Genomic DNA, 24290 nt, shown 5'->3' on the forward strand with positions numbered 1-24290 from the left:
TTGAACTTTGTTACTATTCCACTCCTAAACACTAAGACTCGTATTACCCAACATAAAGAAGATACTCTTACACTATTAATTGGGACACATTGGTCTGACAATTCTTTTTCACTGACCATTACATGTGTACCTAAAATAAAGCATGCGTAAGAGTTTTATAAGTTATCAAAGTGACTAAATCCATAATTGATTTTTTTAATGATATAAGGAAGATTATTTACCTGAACGGATGTAATTGGTGAAACCTGAGTGAATCAAGCATGGCAATTGCAAATAACATAATTATAAATCATGTTGTATTAATATTACAAATTAAATGAGATAGTCTATTTTTTTTATTTTTTATTTATAAAACAAGCAACTTGAGGTTGCATAACAATAAGTATTATTAATTATACAACAAAGAAAAAAATTACTAATATTTAAGTAATAAAACTTAGGTCGAATGTCTAACCAATTTTTGCGATGAATTGTAATTATTCAATAACCAGTATTAAATTTGTAAATTACGTGAGAGGTGAAATTAGCCACGTCTAAAACATGAAACAAAAAATTATATAGTAAAAATTTCTTCATGCAACACTAAAGATAAATTCTCGATGCAACATTAACAATTGATGCATGTAAATGTGCTTGCAAAATACGAAGTAGCAAAAGATGTTGATATTAGTAAAAGAAACAAAACCTGCAATCACGATGTTGGAATATGGCGAAGTTTGACGATTAAATTGTGACAATATAACTTCTTTTATAGACACAATTTGACACATGAAAGGAATAATATGCTCGTGGAGAATCTAATACTACAAAATTTTCTAGTTTAGATAATTTAACAAATAATGTCATTTGTTGAGGTTAGAACGAAGCACTAGTAGTCAAGGAAAAAAAGTTATTAACTTTTCTAGTGTACAAGAAAATTACCAATTATTTACTACTCCAAAGAATAAAGGGAATTTAACCAACTCCAATAGACATACGGTTATTTAATGAAAGTGAACCAAGTGTATCTTTCCGTTTTTTTTTTCAAAAAAAAAAACCAAGTAGCGAAAGTTAGGAATTTTTTTATTTATTTATTAACTTTCCTTGTTTAAGAAACTTGAAGAAAAATTGATTTATTAACTTTCCTTTTGTGAGAAACGTGAAGAAAAGTTATACCAAATAATTAAGGCAAAATTTACTAACAATTAATTCTAGCAAAATATACCAAAATAATACAAAATTAAGTAAATGAATATTTTTAAGTATTAATGAATAACTTAAATTACTATATTGTCCCATGTGAATTGTATATTTTAAAGGGTATAAAAGGCGAACGACATTTCGCTAATGGCCTTCGTGCTTTTAATATAATATAGATAAATATTAATTATATATTTATTTTAGGCATGCAACATGCTCTAGCTTCACATTGAGGTACTATCACTTGAATGTTTATCAACGCAAAGGCAAACCAATATTAAGGGATATTGTTCATATTAAATAAATATATCGCTGTGTTCAAATCTCTAGGCAATTAAATGGAAATTTCTCTTTGGTGCATTGTGGACCATTCACCGTTAAAATTTTGATATTCTTATATGAGACGGGAAATGGTCAAATATATCACTGTACTATCAGAAAATATTTAAATATATCTCTCATTATACTTTGAGTCTATATATATTCATGTCGTTATACTATGGATTTTTTTGTCTGCGACGGACAATCAATCCTACATGAATATTTGATGAAGTGGATTACGATTGTGATATATTGAATTAACCAATATCGAAACATATATTGAATTAACCAATATCGAAACATATATTGAGTTTTTAATGTCTAACATCTCATGATATTCAGACAAAAATTACAAGAACCCTCTTTATATTCGGAGAAATCGACCGAGTGCACCAAAGCAAATTTGATGAAACCGATGAAAAGAGAGAAGAGAAAATCACAAAGGAATTCGCGAGCAATATAAATCACATTCAATAATTTTGACTTCAATTTGTTGCTAATTGCAACTTATAAAACGCGTTCGCCATGCGACTTATACATTGTTCAGTTTATAAGTCGCAATTGCTAATGCAACATATAATGATATAAATAGCATTTCAATTGCGAGTTATGAATCACATTAACAAAGAGAGATTGCCGCGGTAAAGGCTACTATGTGTCGGGGAAAAAAAATAAAATGTTACTATGTGCTGTGTGCTGTATGAAGCACAAAACCCATCAAAACTTGTGACATCACCTTTCTCGAATTGTCACTACCATATCATCCTCAATCCTCCGCCTATCGATCCCACCACTGCCCACTACCCCCGCCCCCCGCTCTTTCCGGCGGCGAATCACGTTGGATCTCCTTAAACCTCTCAAATTCTCTGCCCTAATTCACTATCACAATTCCAAATGATTCCGTAACGACTCGCTTACTCACCGATCTAATTCAAATTTGGTAAAACCGATTGAATCAATTTGGATCAAAGTCCGAATATGGATCAATTCGAGGCTTATTTTCGGAGAGCAGATTTGGATCAGGATGGTCGGATCAGTGGCGCTGAGGCTGTTGCCTTTTTTCAAGCCTCCAATTTGCCCAAACCGCTTCTTGCTCAGGTTCCCTCCATTTCTCTACTCCCCTCTTATTTTGTATATCCACTACTTCTGAGGACAAGAAAGGAAATTGATCCTATTTTTTGATGGATTACTAATTTATCACAATTCTGCTAGCTGGTTCTATCATATGAGTCGTTTTTCTGTGATTTGAATTGTTGTAAGTCCAGTTGCTACTATTACTTGTTAAACCATGTTTGGTTCGCATCCGGCTACAACATTCAGTGGGAGCATTATTAATCGAGATGCAAGCTAGCTGGTTTGGGGCACGATTATTAAATTAAAGAAAAAAGATTGTTAATCCAAATCCGCATTAGTTTTTAGAATTCCTTGTTAAGTATTGATTGGGTTAGGAATTTAACTATATGGCTAAGAAGGAAGATTCAGAGTGTTTGTCACAGTCGATATCAGCTGGAGGCTGTTTTTTCTGCTGTTTTTTCAATTAACAAGTGAAGGATTCAACCTCTATTAGCTTCAATGTACGCTTATCTTTTTGCGCACCATTTCTTCCTCCGACACAGTAGTTCTAGAAATTGCATACTTAGTTCCTACCTTCATTCATGGCGATGTTCTTTATCAAAGCACAATATTTCACTCATGTGATGAGACATGTTCTTCACATGCCTAATATGCCTGCATATGGATGTTGTTATGCATCACTTGCCATTGCAATGACATGCCTTTCTACCTCTTCTTCTGTCACTTCATTTATTGTCTTTGATTACCTGTTCGATGTGCTAGCTGCTGTGGAGTGGGCTCGAAGCATTTCAGTCAGTTGAGCTTGCAAACTCGTTGCAATGCAGCAGAAAAGGGGTGGAAAGACGTGGTTAGGTTCAGCCAAAAAAAAAGGGAGGAGAAACTTGCAATTGTTGCGTTAGATGAATATTTAGGAACTTAACATAAACAATCTTAAAATGAGTAGCAGATATGAGATACCTGAAAAGTTTATTTAACGAGTATTAGTGAAATGGCTCTGCGGATTATAATTTTAGAAACCTCCACTTTATGTCTTGTAATACAACAAGGTGAATAGCTGTCTGGTAACTTAGAAAGAAGATAGTCTGTTGTAGAGTTGAAATATAAAACTATAATTACCACTAAAATGTGTTAGAGCCACTGGAGAATGTAAAAGAAGTTGCAGCTTTATTAAAATATGTAAAGAACTTGCAGATAGGCTTTGTGGTTCAGGCTGTGAGAGTGGTAAGGCTCAGACATTACTGTTGTTGATATTTGATTAAGTAGTGCAACAACAATTATGATGCTTGCCAGAAGACAGCTCTAAAAACAGATTTCAAGATAATCGAGATATGGAAGAAGCTTTTAGTTCGTAAATAGTCTGTGTGCAACTCCTGTTGGATGTCTGGATCTATCAATTAACTCGTGTCTTCTCACTAGCTCTTGTAAAATGTCTGGATCTATCATCTTCCTAGTGTTTCTCATTATATTTCATGTTCTCTTTCGCTTTTATGCAGATATGGACATATGTTGATCAAAGTCATACTGGTTTTCTTAGCCGCCAAGAATTTTTCAACTATCTTAAGCTTGTTACAGTGGCACAAAAACGAGAGTTGACCCCTGAAATAGTGAAAGCTGCACTATTTACCCCAGCTTCAGCTAAAATTCCTCCGCCCCAGATAAACCTTGCAGCCATACCAGGTCCTCGTCCAGCTAATAATGTTGGTTCTGCAGTCCCTCCTGTCAGTGGTGCTGCAGTGCCTCCAGTTAGTGGCGCTGCTCCAATAACAGCACCAAGTATTGGCGTTAGGGGTCAACAGGGCTTTCCAGCTCAGCAAAGCCAGTACGTGAGGCCTCCTCGACCACCCATTCCGAGCTCCACTTTTCAGCCTCAACCAGGTGTTTCTGGTCAAGGAATGCCAGGTGCAGGTACCATGGCAGGTTTTAGTCCTGCCAATTCCTCTGGTTGGCTTGCTGGTAATGGTGGCTCCCAAGCAGCTGTTACTTCCCAAGCTCCTAATGTAGGTATCAGTTCTAGAAGTCAAGATGGATTTGATCATACTTCTCCACAGCAGAACCAACAAAAGACCACTTATTCGGCACTACCAGGTTCATCTAAATTAAATGATGCAACTCTGCGTGGTAACCAGCCAGATGCAAAGGATTCTAAAGCTGTTCCAGTCTCAGGAAATGGATTTGCATCTGACTCGCCTTTTGGAGATGCCTTTTCAGTTGCATCAGTTCAACCAAAACAAAACTCTGCACCAAGTATATCTTCTGCTAGCAGCTTACCAGTCTCACCATCCATCATCAATGCATCTGCAGGGGTCCAACATCCAGTAAAGGCCCACTCAGTCGATTCACGAGTTGCACTTCCACAGCAACCAGTAAACCAGCATCAGCAAGCTCAGTTGACCGGGAGACCAAACCAACAGGTCTTAGTGCCAAGCTCTGCTGCAAATCCTAATGCAGCTGGAAATTCTCTGTCTGGTCAGTCTCAGCTTCCTTGGCCAAGAATGACTCGGTCTGATTATCAGAAGTACAGCAAAGTATTTATGGCTGTGGACACGGACAGGGATGGAAAAATTACTGGCCAGGAGGCAAGGAACCTGTTTCTGAGTTGGAAGTTGCCTCGAGGTGTGACTTGTTTACTGCAATACTGCCTTGATCTAGTTATGAAATACCATGTTCCTTTTGGTTGTTTTCATTCTGAGATAAATCATAGATATTATATTTGGTATGTCAAATTTCTATTTCTCGTTGCCTAACCACCAACTGAATGTGTTATATATCCTTTTGTCATTAAATGACTTGGCACATCAAATAATTGTTGCTGTTCTTGCAGTTAGAAGCCTTAGATTTTGATGATTGGGGCTCTGGGACATGGAATGATCTCTGGTAGCTTGTAATTTTTAGAAAGTTGCTCTATGAGTTCTGTTCTGTTTGTTTCTTCTTTTTGGGAAGCGCAAGCCCTTAAAGCCCCTTAATCTTCTAGAACATGCTATTTTCCCTTCCACTCTGGCAGCTGTGTTATTCCACCATTCCATAGCTTCATGTTTAGTCTCTTCGTACAGCTCTAAAAGTTGAGGTTGAAGTAGGAGACAGTTGGGTAGCCTTGGAGCTCTTAGTTTATTAACTAGAAATAGACATTGTCTATGTAAGTGTAGCTTGATACACTTATTTTTACTTAAATTTTAATTAGCTAGACACTTGAGATCTCAGTGGGTTTGTTAGATTCCAATTAAAAACTGTGCAAATGTCAAATGAAGCAGGCAAAAGATTGATATCATATACTTTGGTGTACATTTACAGGTTTTAATAAAATTGGTTACTTCTTATGAACTCTAATTCCTTATTTTGAAGAGCTTAAACCATATACATTATCTAGTTAATCGTGATTTCTCCCTCTGAAATTGGGTATTTGAGGTACTTCTAATTGATACACCATATTAAGCAAATAGTGCAATTGGGTATCACTAAATCTGGACAGTAATCACCCAATTTAGAAGCCAATAAGTTTTTATGGCTATAAGACAGAAAGTAGTTCACTTTTGTAATTATGATATGATTGTTACTTCACCTGGCAAGTTCTTGCATTTAAAGGGTTGCAAAAAAATATTCTGCCAATATTAGTTAGTTTTAGGAGTTTTCTTTTGCTCTGTTGATGAAGTTCAACATCAATAGTTAGCTATATACTGCTCCTACCGTCCAATTTTATGTTGTGTTGTAGTTTGGCTTATTAGTCTACTTCTAGAGATAAACCAGAATGATGTTGTACTTTGTCTATGAAGTGGGTTGTGTACACACTCCATCTTAGTTGTGTAACCATTCAAATATTTGAGCTGCTGATACTTGTCAGTTTTTGTCTTATATATTTCTTTTCTTGGGATAGAAGAAAACAATGTTGTGCTTTGTCAATGAAGTAGATTGTGTTGGAGTGTTAAAAATTTAAGTTGATGGTTGTTCATGTATATACTCCATCAGCATTTTCTAAAGTTGAACTGTTGAATAATTTAAGTTGCTGATATTTTTGAATTGTTGACTTGTATAAAATTTCTTCTAGAGATAGACAAAAACAGTGTTGTGCTTTGTGAATGAAGTGGGCTGTGTCGGAGCATTGAAAATTTCGAGTTGTTGATGATTATCAGTGGTTTATATTACAGACAACTTGATGTAACACACAATGCTGAACTCGCAACAGCAAAAGAAATTGGGATTTTCTTTTATCATAGGATGATATGGGGGCTTGAGGGTGTTTGACTTGACATTTAAGGAACTTAAAAAACCTTTATATCATGTCTAATATTCAGATTCTTTAGTAGTCTGAAATTTACTACAGCTACCTCTTATTACCGTAACACTCTTAACAACATAAGTTATGAAATTCTTGGTAAGGTAATATTGCAGCAGACTAGTTGAGTAAGAAGATGGATTTGATCACCAAGCACACTTCTTGCCGGCCCTAATTTTTTCTTGCTTATAAGGGCTTTGCCTCTTAGATTCTTAGGCTTCTGGAGACCTTAGTTTTTATTCAAACATCTAGTAGCTTTGCTTAAATTTGGAATATGTGGGGACTCTTTACCTCTTAATAGTTCTGGTAGAGCGCATTGTGTTATGTTTAGTCGGGGTTATGCACTTCATACATTCATCAGGCAACAATTTTCTTACATGCATTTTATTTGCCATGAAGTCATGCGAGCTTTGTTATTTGTCCTTCAAGACATTGTTGGTGCTGTGTATTATGGCCTGTGGGTCTGTGGCATTGCATCTTTCTTGCTCCTGAGATCTCATGTAGAATTTTCTTTCTGTCGCCAAGCTGTTGGTCTTTTGGTCCTTTGAGACAATAATATGGTATGCTTTTGTTTGTCAGAGGTGCTGAAACAGGTGTGGGATTTATCTGATCAAGACAATGACAGCATGTTGTCTTTAAGGGAATTCTGCATTGCTCTATACCTGATGGAGAGACACAGGGAAGGTCGCCCTCTTCCTTCAGTCCTTCCGACCAATCTTATTTTTGACGAGTCATTATTGCCTGCTTCTGGTCAGCCTACCCCATCACATGGTGCTGTTGCTTGGAGACACACACCAGGTAAATTTGTTTCCTCCCATTTATAATATTTACTAGTCTCTCTGAACATGCGTTGCACATTTATCTCGTATCATTGTTGTAAAATTTGTATTTGCAAAATACTGAATTTTTATCATATGCATTCTTAATAAAAAAATTCTGTGAGTTATAAGGGCATTTGGACACACATTAATTGCAATTCAATGTTTATTTTACAATTTTATCGATTATTTAATTTTAATTTTAAATAAAAAAATTGAACCAAAAAGTTCTGTTTATCTCAAAGGAAGTAATGTTTCACTTACAAAAGTTCTAACTTCTTCTCTAAGTGAAATTCATGTCAAACACAATTTCAACTTCAAATTTTACTCAAATTACTAACTTTTCAAACTTCAACCAAATATTGTCCAAACAGAATCATTTAAAATGAATAAGTAATCAATATCTGAAGTTAACAATCGTAAAATGAATTTCTTTTTTGTTGGTTTACATTATTTTTTCTTCCAATTATTAAAAGATACTTTCAAAACTTTAATATATGTATCGTCAAACTATTAGGAGTATTATTGTTTATGAAAGAAAAGGCTAAATGCGAAAAATAGGGAACTAACTCAATGATGACACAATCGGTATAAGTCCAAATTTTCCTTCACTTCGCATTTATTTCCTTCACTTCGCATTTGTTTCTTTTTTCTCAAGCTTCCTTTCTTTTCTTTGCTTTTTGAATTTTGACAGCTATGAGCAAAATATTACTCCCTGTCATTCCTCCAGCCTTGGAAAAAAATAAGAAAGAACCTTAGTTTATAGTATGAAGTTTTCAGTGTCATACAATAACCAAAAAAATATAAATAGAACTCATAAAATTATGCATAAAAATTGTCAAGAAATGAATTACAGTTCAAACAACAACAACAACAAAGCCAGTTTAACCCATACATGAGGTCTGGGGAGGGTAGTGTGTACGCAGCCTTACCCCTATCCTATAAAGGCATAGAGGCTATTTCCGATAGACCCTCGGCTAAAGAAACGGTAAGAAATGAATTACAGGTCAAATCAATCTTTGAGAGGAGGGGAGGGCTCACCGGATCAGTAGTCTAAGCCGGAATCAGATGTTAGATCGAGAAGAGACGAGAGATTTGAATTTGGGAGAAGAAGACAAAATTTCAACAGGAGGGAAAGACGTGAATGGGTTAGTGATGCGGACTGGAAAGGTAGAATGGGCAGGTCATCTTCTAATTATCCTAGGGCCAGGCAAGTTTTCAGCAAGTATAGGCCTGGGCCTCCTCACATGGGCCCAACAACTTTTCCCAATTCTATTAGAATTGATCCTAAGGGGCCCAGATTATTTCAAGCTGCGTCTGTTAAGGCTCCTAAGCATATGGGAACAGTCATTCTTCCTTCTTCTGCCAATGGTGCTACACACAGTGGCATTTCTGCACTGAGCTCTAGTGACCTTCGCCTTTCTTCGATGGCCGCTGCTTCAGGGGCGGCATCGGCTATAGATGGTGTTGTTACTCCACGACCTCCTGCCTCTAATGGACCCAGCTCCATCGCCCCCTCATATGCTCCTGGGCTTAGTTGTGTTGAGGCTACACTTCAAGCTTCTTCTTCTGGGAAGATCGTTGAGCATGCCCCATCTGATGTTAGTGTCGGACCAGTATTTCCAGTTAAGATGTCGCCAAGGGCTCCATACTCTCCTCCTTCCTGCTACCCTACTGGTGTTCCTGGTCATTCTTGTAGCAGCGGGGTGCTAATTTCAGAGATTGATACCCCTCAAGGAAATGGTAAGATCCTTTCGGCACCTAAAGTTCCTATTGTTAGCAATGCTATGGTCTTGTATTCCTCCGGTAGGGGCAAGGAAATGGTACATATAGAAGATGCATGTCCAATCTCGTCACGGATTGGAGGAGGGGATATGTCTTTCTGGATGGAGGATAAACTATTAAACTTTGGGAAGTTTCTAGGTGTTTCTTTTGGAGGTAAGGAAGATAGGGTGTTAGAACTGTTGAGGGAGATTGAGCAACAATCTTGTTATGATGGTGCAGGGAGGGAGTTGGGTTAAGGTGTTAAGCAAAATATTTAGGGGATGTAGTGGTGTACCAGAGAAGGGGCCGGGTGTGTGACAGGGAGAAAGGGAGCTTGGTTAGAGGGGGTGGGGAGAAGGGGGATAATGTTTCTTATGGAAGTTAAGATACTTTCATGGAATGTGAGGGGGATGAATGACCCAAACAAAAGGGTCATCATTAAAGTGGGAGTTAGAGAGTGGGGTGCTAACCTAGTTTGCTTTCAGGAGTCAAAAATGGAAGTTTTGTTGGATGTGATTGTGAGGAGTGTTTGGGGAGGTAGTTGGGTAAAATATGACTGGGTTCTAGCAGTGGGAAGTGCCGGGGGCATTCTTCTAATGTGGGATGATAGAAGCTTGGAGGTAAAGGAGATTAAGAAGGGAGTTTTTTCTTTAGCAGCTCTTGTCAAAGATAGAGTGAGTGGGGTGGAGTGGGGATTTAGGGGAGTGTACGGACCGGTAGGAGAAGGGTCCAAGGTGTTTTTCTTGGAGGAACTGGCCAATATGATGGGGGAATGAGACATTCCTGGGTTCTGGGGGAGACTTTAACACTATTAGATTCCCGGAGGAGAGAGTAGGGTGTAGTATGATTTCAAGGGCCATGGAGGAGTTTTCTGACTTCATCAATGATCACTTTCTCATTGATCTTCCTCTGTCAGGGGAAAGGTTTACTTGGGCCAGGGCGGAGGATTCCAACTCAAGGTCTAGACTTGATAGATTTCTGATATCGCCCTCCTGGGATGAGCTGGTGCCGAATGTGCTGCAGATTCCTTTACCTAGGCTGACTTCGGATCATTTGCCTATCTTGCTAGATGGATGTAGAGGGAGGGGGTGCGTGCTCCCTTCCGATTCGAGAACATGTGGTTGAAGGTGCCAGGATTTGGTGACAAGGTGAAAGAATGGTGGGCAAGCTACGGGGTATTAGGGACACCTTCATTCCGTCTTTCGAAGAAACTTAAATTGCTCAAGGGAGATATTATTAGGTGGAATAAGGAGGTTTTTGGGAGGGTAGAGGTTAAAATGAGGGAGCTTATGCATGAATTGAGGGATCTAGAGAGAGGGGAAGGGGTGAGGGAGTTAGATGAATATGAGAAAGAGAGATTAGGGGAGGTTAAGAGGGAAATAGTCGAGTTAGCAATAGCTCAGGAGACTAGTTGGCGGCAAAAATCGAGGGCGCTATGGTTAAAGGAAGGAGATTCGAATACCAAATTTCTCCACAGGGTGGCGGTTGCAAATCGAAGGAGAAACTTCATAGAGTCCTTAGTTGTGGATGGGGTGAGGATTGAGGGAGAGGAGGAGGTAAAAGGGGCGATAGTGGGGTTTTATGAGAAGTTATACAAAGAGGAAGTTGGTTGGATGTCGACTTTGGGAGGAATAGAGTTCAACCACATAGGGGAGGGAGACAATGAAGGGCTTTCGAGGAGGAGGAGGTGCACGAGGTTGTGTCGAATTGTGTTGGTGATAAGGCCCCCGACCCTGATGGTTTCTCTTTGGCCTTCTTCCAGCTTTGTTGGGACACCATCAAGGGGGAGTTGATGGAAGCCATTGAATACTTCCATGTGAATGGTGTTTTCGGGAGAAGTATCAATGCTTCTTTTATTACTATTGTGCCTAAGAAAGAAGGTGCATCTTGTATCAGTGACTACATACCTATTAGTCTCGTGGGGAGCATTTACAAGATTATTTCTAAAGTGCTTTCCAATAGAGTCAAGAAGGTTCTTGACGTGTCTGTTTCGTCCTCTTTTGTGGAAGGTAGGCAAATCCTGGATGCTGCTTTGGTGGCAAATGAACTTGTAGACTCCAGAAGGAAAAATAGAGATCCCGACTTACTATGCAAGTTGGACCTTTGAGAAGGCTTTCGACCATGTCAATTGGGAGTTCCTGGATTTCATTATGATGCGGATGGGGTTTGGGGCAAGATGGAGGGGATGGATCAAGTTCTGTATTTCCTCGGTCAGATTCTCTGCCCTGGTTAATGGTAGCCCGTGTGGTTTCTTTGGCAGCTCCAGGGGTCTCATGCAAGGAGACCCCCTATCCCCAATGCTATTCATTCTAGTGATGGATGCTTCGAGTAAAATGATGGATTGAGCGGCGGGCGGAGGCTTCTTGAGAGGATTCTCAGCTCCGATCGGGGTGCCTAGTGCCCGAAAAGCCTCTCATTTGCTTTTTGCGGATGACACCCTGATTTTCTGTGATGCCGATATGGATCAGTTGACCTACCTGAAGCAGGTCCTGCAGTGGTTTAAGATAGTATCAGGTCTCAAAATCAACCTCGGCAAGTGTGAGATTTTCCCAGTGGGTGAGGTTGCTAACATTGATGCTTTGTCTTATGTTCTCAGATGTAAGGTGGGCTCCCTTCGCACTACTCACGTCTCCCATTGGGCGCTTCGCATAAGGATACTACGGTTTGGAATCCAGTGATCGAAAGGGTTGAAAAAAGATTAGCAGGCTGACAGAAACGGTACTTGTCAAAAGGCGGAAAGGAAGTGCTCATTAAAAGCACTTTATCGAGTATGCCCACCTATTACTTGTCCCTGTTGCAAGCTCCTGTGAGCGTCACAGAAAAACTGGTGCGACTTCAAAGGAATTTTCTATGGGATGCAGCGGATGGAACTAGAAAGTATCATCTAGTGAATTGGCAGATAGTCACTTCCCAAAGAAGTGGGGTGGATTTAGGGAAATGGGTGGGGAGATTCGGGGTAGAAGAGCATGCTCTATGGAGGGAGGTCATAGTAGAAAAGTATGATTCCACGGGAGGGGTTGGAGGACCAAGGCAATCACAACACCTTTCGGGTGTGGCATGTGGAGGAGTATCATGAAAAATTGGGAAGCATTCAGTGGCAACATAACTTACATGGTGGGCGATGGAAGGAGAATAAGCTTTTGGCATCAGAGGTGGTGTGGAGAGAATACTCTGAGCGCCTCTTTCCCACACGTCTTCAGAGTTTCAAACCAGAAGGAATTGATGGTTCATCAAATTTGTAAGGAGCATGAAGGGGGGTTAGTATTTAGAAGAAACATGCAAGATTGGGAGATTGCAGAACTCCAAGATTGCGAAGCTCCAAAATTTATTGACATTGCTATATGGGCAAGACAGGCCTCAGCCATCTTGTGATTCTTGGAGATGGGGTTTGCGTGGCGATGGTTTGTTCACCGTAAAGTCCTTTTACCAGAGTATGTTGGTAAGAGAGGAGGCCTCTTTTCCATACTCCTCGATCTGGATTCCTAAGGCGCCTACGAAGGTGTGCTTTTTTGCATGGCTAGCGGCGAGGGGAGTGATTTTGACTGCTGAGAATCTGCGAAAGAGGGGAATTACACCTGTTAGTTGGTGCTATATGTGTAAAGAAGTTGATCATCTTTTGTTGCATTGCCCTGTGTCCTCGGTTTTGTGGAGGGCGAGCCTGAACCTTTTTGGTATTCAGTGGGTGATGCCAAGCACTGTAAAGGAAATGCTATATAGCTGGGCCGGTTTCTGTAGAAGAAGAAAGCAAAAGGCGTGGAAGTTCGCCCCGTTAGCTCTCATGTGGATAGTTTGGAGGGAGAGAAATATGAGAGCTTTTGAGGGGATTGAGTCTCTTTTTTCACATCTTAAGAATAGTCTTTTATCTTTGATCGCTTTTTGTTGCACTCATATAGCCCCTATTTGTATAGAATCAAGTTCTGATGTAAATTCTCTACTTTTTGGTATACTTCTTGTATAGGGGAGTTCTCTCCCTTTTGATTAATACAATTTACCTTATCAAAAAAAAAAAAGACTAAATTTTTTCCCCCCGAACGACTAAAATATTGTCAATTTAAAATCAAAACTACCGGATTCTCCCCTCAAAATGGAACAAATACTTTCCTAACTCTTCAATAGACCTTTAAAGTTATTTATCAAGTCGATAAATGTATCTTACCTCAAGAAGATAAATATAGATCGAATGGTTCTTCCTTGAACTGCACTGCCTCTTTCTAACCAAAATAGTAGTGACTCAGTGGCAGAATATAATCAATATGTTGCTATTAAGCGACATCTACGTTCCCACCACCACTTGCATAAATACTGTCGCTAAACATGTCGTAGAAAATAAAAAAAAAACGATCTAAAATAGTAAAATTGTGCAAGAGAATTTTAATGAAAAATATTATAAGAATGTAGGTGATGCATTTCAAGAAAATTTCTCGAGGATAGTAATTTTCCACTCTATGCAAATGGTTTAATGAAAATTTGACACCCAGGCTACATGCCTACTAAAGAAATTAAAGTTGCACAATTTAATTTTTTTCTATCACAAAAACACCAACCCCAAAGAAAAAATGAATCTTAGAATCGGAATATGGGATTTCAGAAAGAAGAATGAAAATATTCTTCAAAATTAGTAGAAGGAAAATTTCACAGAATGTGTTTAAGAAGAAATACTATTGCCTATTGTTGAAATCAGTAAGACGTTACACATGACATATATTGGAATTATGAAAACTATTACAAGCCAACAAGTAATTAAACTCAAAATACTAATTCCTAACAGCTTGTTTGGATGGTTGTTACCAGTTGTATCGTATCGTATTGTTACTTTAAATACAATGTTTGTTTTGATTGTTACTTACATTTTATTGTATCGTATCGTTAAATCTGTCGTTACGTAACGATGAAATGTGCCACTTTATGTAACGACCGATTTGGTGTGGTCGCATCGTTTCCTTGTGTTTTTCTCTCAATCTCACCCTTCATTATTATTAAATAATTTTATTTTATCATTTACCCTACCTTTTTATATACCATCTCATAATTTTTCTTTATAATATTGCAAGTTTATTCATCATATTACTGGTGCATGATACCATGAAACGACGGCAAAACGACACAATCCATCCAAACATTGTATTCATCAAACGATACAGTACGATACGATACGATACGATACGATACGATACGATACGATACGGTACGGTACGGTACGGTACGGTACGATACGATACGATTTTCTCATAGTATATTTTATTTACTTCAAATGGGAGCCTTTAAATATATAAGACTTTAGTTTTTAAAAGTTATTTTGGTAATCTAAAGGAACACAACCCTTCAAATCAAGGCATTAAATTTTTTATAGTAGTTCTTTTGTAACGGCCAAATAATTTGTTTAAAATTAGTTACTAATGAAAGAACACAACTATTTAGAAAAGACACGATATGCATTAATATTTTCCTGGTATTTCTTTAACTATTATTATTAAATATAAATATATATTATTAAGGGTATTTTAGTAATTCAACTTTTTGTTTTGGGCTTCCCACTTTTAACATAGTATATATAGATAGATTATGCATGACTCATGACCGGTTGTGTACATATATGTGTGGGTAACATATTTAGTAGCAAATAGAGCAGCTGATGCTTTGTTTTGAATTATATTTAAGTATATAATATCCCACATGCAGTATATACATGCATCTAAAGGGGTTTATAAAGGTCTTGAGTAACTCCATCCATAGCCTTAGGTTTTGGACCGGATATTTAGTTTATTTCACATGATATCATAGTCAAACCTTTGGTTAGACCCCTTCTCATACCGGAAAAGGGCCTAAACTATCCCTTCGTTTGCTAAATGGTTTATAAATACCCTCCGTCCAAAAAACAAACGACGTTAATTCTATTAACAAAAATACCCCCGCGACTAACGGCAGAATTGGTAGGTCTTTCATTTAATGACGTGACGATTTTTAACTGGGCCACGTGGCAATCTTTGACTGGAACAAGAAATGGATATTATTTCAACCCATTTACCTTATCCGACCCATTTACAAAAATAGGTGGTATCTATCACACTCATTCCCACTCATCTTACCTCCCCTTTTCTTCTTCTCCAATTGGGACACCGCATACACACAATAACAAATTAATTAAAGAATAGATAAAACCCAAAATCAAATAACCCGAAATTCAAACCAGATTCTGAAATTTCTCCAATCAAACTCAGGATAAGTATTGAAACTCTTAAATGGAAAATCAACAGATACATTTGGGTTGTTAAGTAAGAAGACAAGGATCAAAACAAACCAAAAATCTGAAACAAAAAAATTGAGCTCAGATGCTAAAATTGTCCAAATCTATCAATCAAATATAGGAGAAATATTGAAACTTTGAAAGAGACAAGTAATGGGAACCTTTGGATTGTTCATAAGAAGATAAAAGAGTCACGAAATAACAGAGAAAAAACAACTACATAAAACTGATACAAGCACACAAGAAAATTGAAACCCAGGTGCTAAAAAGCTTGAAATTATCACATTCTAGGATAAAGATTGAATCTATAAAAGGTAAAAAAAAGAAGTAAATGGTTACCTTTGGGATCTTCATAAGAAGAAGAAGAAGAGGACAAAGAGCCATGAATTGCAGATGAAGAAGTGAAAGCCAAAGCCATATTTTCACACACAAAGAAAGATTTGTTTCAGCAAAGAAACGTTAAAAATTCTTTGTGAGATGAGAGTGGGTGAGAGTGAGTGTGCTGGCCTGCTGGGTGATAAGGAAAAAGAGAGAAAAAAAGAGTAAAGAAAATAATTAAGCGGGTCAAATAAATAGGGTCGGACCAGGTAAATGGGTAAAAATAAGACCCATATTTGATTCTTGGTCAATAATGCCACGTGACCCAGTTAAAAATCGTCACGTCATTAAATGAAAGACCCATCAATTCTGCCGTTAGTCGCGGGGTATGTTTGTTACTAGAATTAACGTCGTGTGTTTTTTTGGACGGGTAGATGGACGGAGGGTGTTTATAAACCATTTAGCAAACTATAAAGGTAGTTTTGGCCCGTTCTCATACTCGTTAGTCTGCATTAAAGTCCTTATAAAAAGGTCTGCGTTCAAGTCATAGTGTGAAGCCCAAAAATCAAGTTACAAGTGCCGAGGGTGCTGAGCTGTGTTTAATATCCCACATCTTATATACGGGCAACCGAAGTGGTTTATAGAGGTCTTGTGCCAATCAGCCATGACTTTAGGGTTTTGAGTTGGATGCTTCTCCGCATAAAGCATTATAAGCAGTTCATCTGGTGATAACTTTGTATACGGAATGTGCCCAATTCATGATTTACGAAAACTCTAATTACAAAATACGAGTAGCTGTATTTTGGTCGGTAATAGTATTATTTGGTTTTGGAGAAACTATTTTTGAAGCTAACATTTACTCGAGAGCATGTCAAAAAATATCTCCATATATTGGCCAGTGTACTTATGTGGAAGTTCTCGTCCTCATGATCAGAATCTGGGTTGCTATAACATTCGTATAGAACTACATGATGAGGTCGGCTAGTTGAAGCAATATTTTATTTTTATATTCATATTGAGCATTTCTTAGCTAGTTAACCATTTTAGCTCCAACCTCTCTTTCTCGGGTCCCTTATCAATAAGCTTCTTTCTGGAGTCTTAAATGGACCACATCATCCAAAATGATGTAGTTATGTTTTTTATAATCATTATGGATGAGAACATATAAAAACATCCATACTACAGTTGGTTATATTATAATTTTGGTTTAAATTTGTCTGGGCAATACTCCCTTGTAAACTTCCTCTTATCAAATTAAGTTAGTCCTTGTTCCTTTTGGTCTTTCTTGAAAAGTAAGTGCTATTACTAAAATTGTTTGGAACCTGATGGGGCATCTTTTCAGCTAACTACGATTCTGTTTTACATTCCAGATTGTTTTTGTAGATTCAATTACACCTCATTCAAAGATTTTACGTTTTAGCTCTCTGTAGGTTAAAATGGTTCTCTCTCATCTAAAGTCAGGAGAGCATCATCAAGAATATTATGTGTAGAATATTCAGAATGACTATAATATATCACAAAATATTCTTAATAATTAGTACTCCCTTCGTCCCAATTTATGTGGCATTGACTTGGCATGATACTTAAGAAAGAAAGATTTTTGAAACTTGTCTAAAATAAGCCATACACGTTTGTGTGGCTATAAATCATCTCTCTAAGGGTAAAATGAGAAATTTAAAATTAACTTGTTTCTAAATAAAGGTGACACTATATTTGGGACAGACTAGAAAAGAAAATGTCTCACATTGGCGGAGGGAGTATATGTTATTCTTGAAAAGTTAACAGAATCATTAAGAGTATCATTTACTAGTATATTCTTAACTGATTGTTTCATAATACCAAGATCTCAACTTTTTATTTGTAATAAGAAGAGTGTTGTCCCTCTTTTTCTTCTCCCTTTTGCACAACTAATTGGGACTAAGGTTGTATATTCCATTGAACAAGTAGAAATATTATAGAACTTCTAATTTCTGTTATATTTCATTGTCTTTTCTACTGATTGATGTACAAATGTCTATGTGTGTGTACATATGCATTTATGTAGCTGCAGTTGCTGTTGCTGTACCGTAGCACATAGACAAACAAACCATAAAGCTAGCTATGCTGAAAATATAGTTTGAACTGAAGCAGAAAGTTTTGGCTTTATCACTTCTATTTGAATGCAGCAAATGGTAGAAAGAGAAAATATAGTTTGAACCGAAGCAGAAAGTTTTGGCTTTCCCTCCTGTTTCTTACCTCTTCAGTTAGTCTCATGATTCCCTTTTTTCCAGCTTCCCAGCAAACACAGGGGCCAAGGGGTGCAGGACAGGTGGCTTCTGGTGCTCCAGGGAAGCCTCCACGCCCATTTCCCATTTCCCAGCCCAATGAAGTTGTGCAGCCTAGTCAACAGAAGCCTAAAGTTCCTGCACTGGAGAAGCATCTTGTTGACCAACTTAGCCAAGAGGAACAGGATGCATTGACCTCTAAGTTCCAGGAAGCAACTGATGCAGAAAAGAAGGTGAAATTAAATTGTTCTTTCAACTGCTATTTTTGTCCTCACTCTTTATCAGTTCTTCCATTACTTTCATCATTTTCCATGATTATCCAAATTTAAGTTTCATGAATTGGGTATTCAACTAAACCACTGAGAAAAGGAATGGTAACTTGACAATGGTCTTGAACAGTATGTGTCTGCTAGTCACAACCAAAGTTGCAAGACTTGCAACAGAATGCAGTTCTCACTGCAGGAAACTTAATATGATTGCCTGGTCTATTCTGTGTTCTTTTATTTCTACACCAGATCTGATATTCTGGAAGACAAATGAATACTTTTCTTTATGAACCAATTGACAAATGGTTTGTATGATGTGTTAAACAACAATGCTACCATTTTTGCTTCAGAATGTGAATTATATGCACGGTCTGGATAGTGTTGTGTCTGGCTTGTCATAATTTCCGTGGTTGATGGTCATCAAAGTTATAGCACTAACTTTTGATTATTTCTCAGTGTTTAGAGAACCATGTCCAAAGCATATTTGATAGTTTCTGAATTATCCTTAGTTGTTAATTTGATGCTATGGAGGATCAAGTGCTGATCTGCATGTTTGCATTTAACTTAATTCTAGTGAAGCCTCTTCTTTTGTCAGTTAATGCTTGCTTACTTCCAAGTGCTTGTAACTGCTAAAAATTATTAATACAATTTTTCTTTACCTCTTTGCTATAATGTCGTAGGTCATGGAATTGGAGAAGGAAATTTTGGACGCTAAAGAAAAGATTCAGTTTTACCATGCAAAGATGCAAGAACTAGTGAGTGTCGATTCTTTATGCACCTCAAGTTCAATCAATTATATTTAGAGATCTATATATCTATGTGTCTTTCATAATGCTTTAAGCTGAGGGTTAAATCCTTACAAAGTCCTTCACTCTCCTTTTGGTCTGTTCTCTTTGAAGCAGTGAATGTTGAGTATTTGAGTGGTAGTGTGTCTTGTAAGAGCAGTGTATGATTTTAAATTACATTACTAAAATGGTCTGCCTTCCGCTTTTGTTTCTTTTACCAGATTCTATACAAAAGTCGATGTGACAATAGACTAAATGAGATCACTCAAAGAACTTCTGCTGACAAAAGAGAGGTAAAAACATATCTGAATATAGGAAACCACAGATCTCCAAATATATGTTGTTTAACTTAAAATGGAGAATTTGATAGGTTGAGTTATTGGCTAAAAAGTATGAAGAGAAATACAAGCAGACAGGAGATGTTGCTTCTAAATTGACAATTGAAGAGGCAACTTTTCGGGATATTCAGGTATTTGTGGATTTTTTCGTCAAATGTATTGGTGTAAAGTTAACTTTCCTCTTCTCTTATTTTTTTTTTTGTAAATCATATGAAATTGGCTGAGCTTGCAAATAAACGTTGTTATGTTGCTGAACCTTTTATAGGAGAAAAAAATGGAGCTATACAAGGAAATTGTTAAAATGGATCAAGATGGCAAGACTGATGGTATCCAGGTTGGTATATTGTTTCACTAATGGATTTGATAGAGATATTAGAACTTTTCTGAATCAGAAGTTTTTCTTTTATAGGATCGTGCTAGCCATATCCAGATGAACCTTGAGGAGCTAGTAAAAGCACTGAATGAACGATGCAAAACTTATGGTTTACGAGCTAAACCAACTACACTGCTTGAGCTTCCATTTGGTAATTGTACAAGTCTTTGTGTACTTTGTTTGATGATATAAATTTTCATTGGGTTGTCATCTGTTGCTGTATTTTTACTATAAAAAATCTAATAAAGAAGATTGTTTCAAAATATAACTCCAATCCCTTGTTATCTTTTTGTGCTGAGTTGTGACTGACTAAGTTATTGCTCGTGAGAAGAATTTTGATAATAAAGAACTGTTTCCTGGAAGAAATTGTGGATCTAGCGGAGATCTTTTTGTTCTTAAAAGTGCCATTTGAGTTTCACTTTTCTTGGCTAATAATATAATGAGCTGGACTGGTGGGCGAAATGTATTTGCCATGACACTTTAGCTGGTAGTTCTCCTTTAACAGATATTTAAAAGTCACTAGCCAATCTCAAACTGAAGCCTTTCATTTTTTCAACCAATTTGAATGTGCTAGTTTTCGGGACATTAGAAATAACTTGTTGCTGACCTTTATGATGCGGCTCTTTTGGCCCGTAATTCTGTAAAGAAACCTCCAGTTTAAGTTGCAAGGTCTTCCCTCTTTATGCTTATGTCATGTCCATTTAGTTCATGATATGATGCTGATTTTTTCTTTGAGGATCCATGTGTGTTCTCAATTGGTCAGTGATTTGTAGTGCCAAGTAGGTGGTGCGTGATGTATAACTGGCCATTGTCATAAGTGTCAAATTTGTGTTACCTAAGCTCCACGTGTTTCTAGTTTATAATTTTCATTGCTGTGGTTTCTTTCAAATGCTTTCTCATATTAATTCTAATTTCTGAAGGTTGGCAACCGGGCATCCAAGAGGGTGCAGCAGATTGGGATGAAGAGTGGGATAAGTTTGAAGATGAAGGTATGTTTTCGGAATTCATCTTTATTTCTTCTTTGGGTCGCATTTGGACGTGAGGGCTGTATAAATTTATTAAATTCTGCTCACTTTATTTTTGGATCTTTGTCCTTTCCAGGATTCACCTTTGTGAAAGAGCTCACGCTTGATGTGAAAAATGTCATTGCTCCTCCTAAACCAAAGTCTTCATTGGTTCGTGAGAAAGCATCTCCTTTAGATGAGGATGCAGGAAAACCATCTGCTGATGCTGACACTGATGCGAAGATAGATAAGGTGCCAAACCATGGACAAGCTAGAGAAGTTAGTGACACAGAATCTGCGCATGGACATCAACAAACAGCAAGAAGTCCAACTGATAGTCCATCAAGAAGTAATGCAGTTGAGAGCCCGTCCAAAGAATTCCAAGAGTCTATGTATGGGAAGGATGTCAATTTTGATGGTTCACCCCATGCTGCCCCAAGGTAATGTGGTTCTCTTCTTTTGGCGATTTGGTCTATTATCTCTCATGTTCTCCAAGTAGAGAATTCTAAGAATTTTCTGTACAGGAAGGACATTGGTTTTGATGGTTCACCCCATGCTGCCCAAAGGTAATGTGGTGGTTTTCTTCTTCTTTTGGGTGATTCAGTATACCATGTTCTTCTGTTTTCCAATTACGACAACTGTAGGGGTTCACCTTCTACAAGCTATTGTACAGTTTCCTAGAAATCTGAATTTCTTCGTTTAAATTTGTGAGTGCAGTGAACGCTGGGGTACTGAATCTGTGTTCTCGGACAAAGGTTTTGATGAATCTGGCTGGGGTACATTTGACACCAACTTTGACACTGATGCTGCATGGGACCTCAATTCTGTTGCAAAGGTAAATGGATGCATTTTGCATTTTCTTTTTAACTTCTGCATTTACTGTCTAGGCAACCTTCTACTCTTTTGCAGAATTACCATTTCGAAGAATACCTTTGACATTATTTTAAAGCTGAAACTCCACATCATATTGCTTAACTTTTTTTTTTATGCAGGATGCGGATCGTGACAATCATAAGGAAGCTTCTCTTTTTGGAGCTGATGACTGGGGCCTAAGCCCTATTAAAACGGGGTCCAAACAGTCTATCGACACGCTCCCGAAGCAAAGTCCATTCTTTGATTCTGTTCCTAGCACCCCAAGTTACAATGTTGGGTTAGACAACACTTTCCCGAAGCAAAGCCCGTTCTTTGATTCTGTTCCTAGCACCCCAAGTTACAATGCTGGGTTCAGTTATTCAGACAACACGTTCCCGAAGCAAAGCCCTTTCTTTGATTCTGTTCCAAGCACCCCAAATTACAACTCCGGATTCTCTCAGACTGATATGTTCTCGAGGCAAAGTCCCTTCTTTGATTCTGTTCCTAGCACACCAGTTTATAATTCAGGCGGCTCCCCAAATGCAGATAATATGTTCCAGAAAAAGAGTCCATTTGCCTTCGGGGACTCAGTTCCGAGCACGCCTATGTACAGTTCCACAAACTCACCTCGAAGATCTAGTGAAGGGTTTGAAGAACACTCGAACAGTTTCTCCAGATTTGATTCCTTCAACATGCAGGATAGTGGCCCCTTTGGCACTCGTGACTCTCTTTCAAGATTTGATTCAATGCGCAGCACCAGAGACTCTGACTATGATCATGGTTCATTCCAGCAGCGGGACTCGTTTGCTAGGTTCGATTCATTTCGCAGCGCCGCAGACTCCGACTATAATTTTGGGCAATTTCCTCCTCGTGCTTCACTAACTAGGTTTGATTCCATCAGTAGCACCAGGGACACAGATCATAGTCATGGTTTCCCATCTTTTGATGATGCAGATCCATTTGGGTCAAATGATCCATTTAAGACATCAGTGGAGAGTCAGGCACCAAGGAGAGATTCTGATAGTTGGAAAGCGTTTTAATGGGGGTAATGGAGTACTAGTACGAAGTCATTTTATATTCTATTTCATTTTATCTTTGGCCAGTTTGTTGTTTGTAGGTATTGTGGTTAGATAAAAATTGTGTGCGGCATGAGTTAGCATAGCGATAAGCTGTATTTCCTTGTATTATGCTATTAGCTTGATTTTTTATTTTTTCCCTTGTGAATTTTGACAGTCTACCACATTATTTTATCAGACTTCATGGTGCAGAACTTTTGCTGGTTCACCCATATTGAAAGTATAAACGTGTATAATGAACATTTTTTGTTAGTTGGTTTTGGAGAGTTCGTTTGGTTCAGAGAGTGGATTTGTTTCCCAGGAGCTGAGTAATTTTTTTTTTTGAGTATTTCCAAGTTCGTATTCATTCTTTGGCTTTCTAGCCGTGCACTTTGTGCTGCATTACTGAACTAAATGGAATTATGGCTGTGTAGACTGGTAGTAAAAGAATGAAGTGAATCTATTTTATTTTGTCTCTTAATGTTTACTATTTTTTGTTGGTTTGGTTGTGTGTGTGTGTGTTGGGGGGGGGGGGGGGGCTAGTCTATGGCTTTCCAACGTAGAATATGCATTATACACTGGGCCAATTTAATATGCTACATTGCATATTAAATGTGACTTCTTGATTGTGATTGAGAAAGTTTATACATATATAAATTAGGATATCTGATGTGCTTTTAGCTGTCTTGTGGTTTCTTGCCTCTTTTATTTATTTGTTCATTTTCTATACTAGTAAACACCCTCAAATATCCAGGAGAAGCAGTGGGTTTGTTTCCACTTCGCTTCATTGACAATTGAATCCTCAAACTCATGGTTGCAATAGAGGGCATTTTCCAGTAAGCAATTCTCCCCTTGTTCTTCATTCTTCTTTTTCACCAACTTTTTAAGTTGGGCTTTATTATATAAGTTTATACTATGTTACTGAAACTTTTTGTCGTTTTGGTGAACGGGCAATTAGGGGTGTACATAGGTCGGGTTGGTTCGGATTTTACGATTACCAAATCAAACCAATTGTGTCGGGTTATTAAATCTAAAGACCAAACCAATAAAAGTTGGGGTTTTCAATCTCGTTTTTTCTCGGGGTTTCGGGTTTTTCGGGTTTTTTCGGTTTTTATTTTTCCGGTAAAATTTTCGTAGAACAAAATATATAACTTGTACTCAAATATTTCTTTAATCCTTGTAAGATACAACTATATAAAGTATTTTCCAAGAAAATAATACAAAATATGAGATGTGTCATGGCATTATCCTAAAATATTCAACAATAAAGACAATAAAATTATGTAATAAGAATATTGTTAATTAAAAAACCATAATAAAAATAAACATAATCTAAAAGTGCTAAGTTATGCTAAAGTAAGTAAACTA

General features: G+C 37.6%; 1 protein-coding gene across 1 annotated transcript; it reads left to right on the forward strand.

Moving 5' to 3' along the window:
• Nucleotides 1-2081: 2081 nt before the first annotated feature.
• LOC107789519 (uncharacterized) lies at nucleotides 2082-23223 on the forward strand. The gene is made up of 14 exons (XM_016611351.2): nucleotides 2082-2598; nucleotides 4068-5187; nucleotides 7421-7639; nucleotides 18256-18482; nucleotides 19196-19270; nucleotides 19522-19593; nucleotides 19671-19769; nucleotides 19904-19972; nucleotides 20048-20162; nucleotides 20932-21000; nucleotides 21113-21455; nucleotides 21540-21581; nucleotides 21733-21850; nucleotides 22008-23223. The coding sequence occupies exons 1-14, from the start codon at nucleotides 2479-2481 to the stop codon at nucleotides 22905-22907; spliced, it is 3588 nt and encodes a 1195-aa protein (XP_016466837.2). The 5' UTR covers nucleotides 2082-2478; the 3' UTR covers nucleotides 22908-23223.
• Nucleotides 23224-24290: the final 1067 nt, after the last annotated feature.

Source organism: Nicotiana tabacum, chromosome 3, assembly GCF_000715075.1.
Source record: "Nicotiana tabacum cultivar K326 chromosome 3, ASM71507v2, whole genome shotgun sequence".
Taxonomy (NCBI): Eukaryota; Viridiplantae; Streptophyta; class Magnoliopsida; order Solanales; family Solanaceae; genus Nicotiana; species Nicotiana tabacum.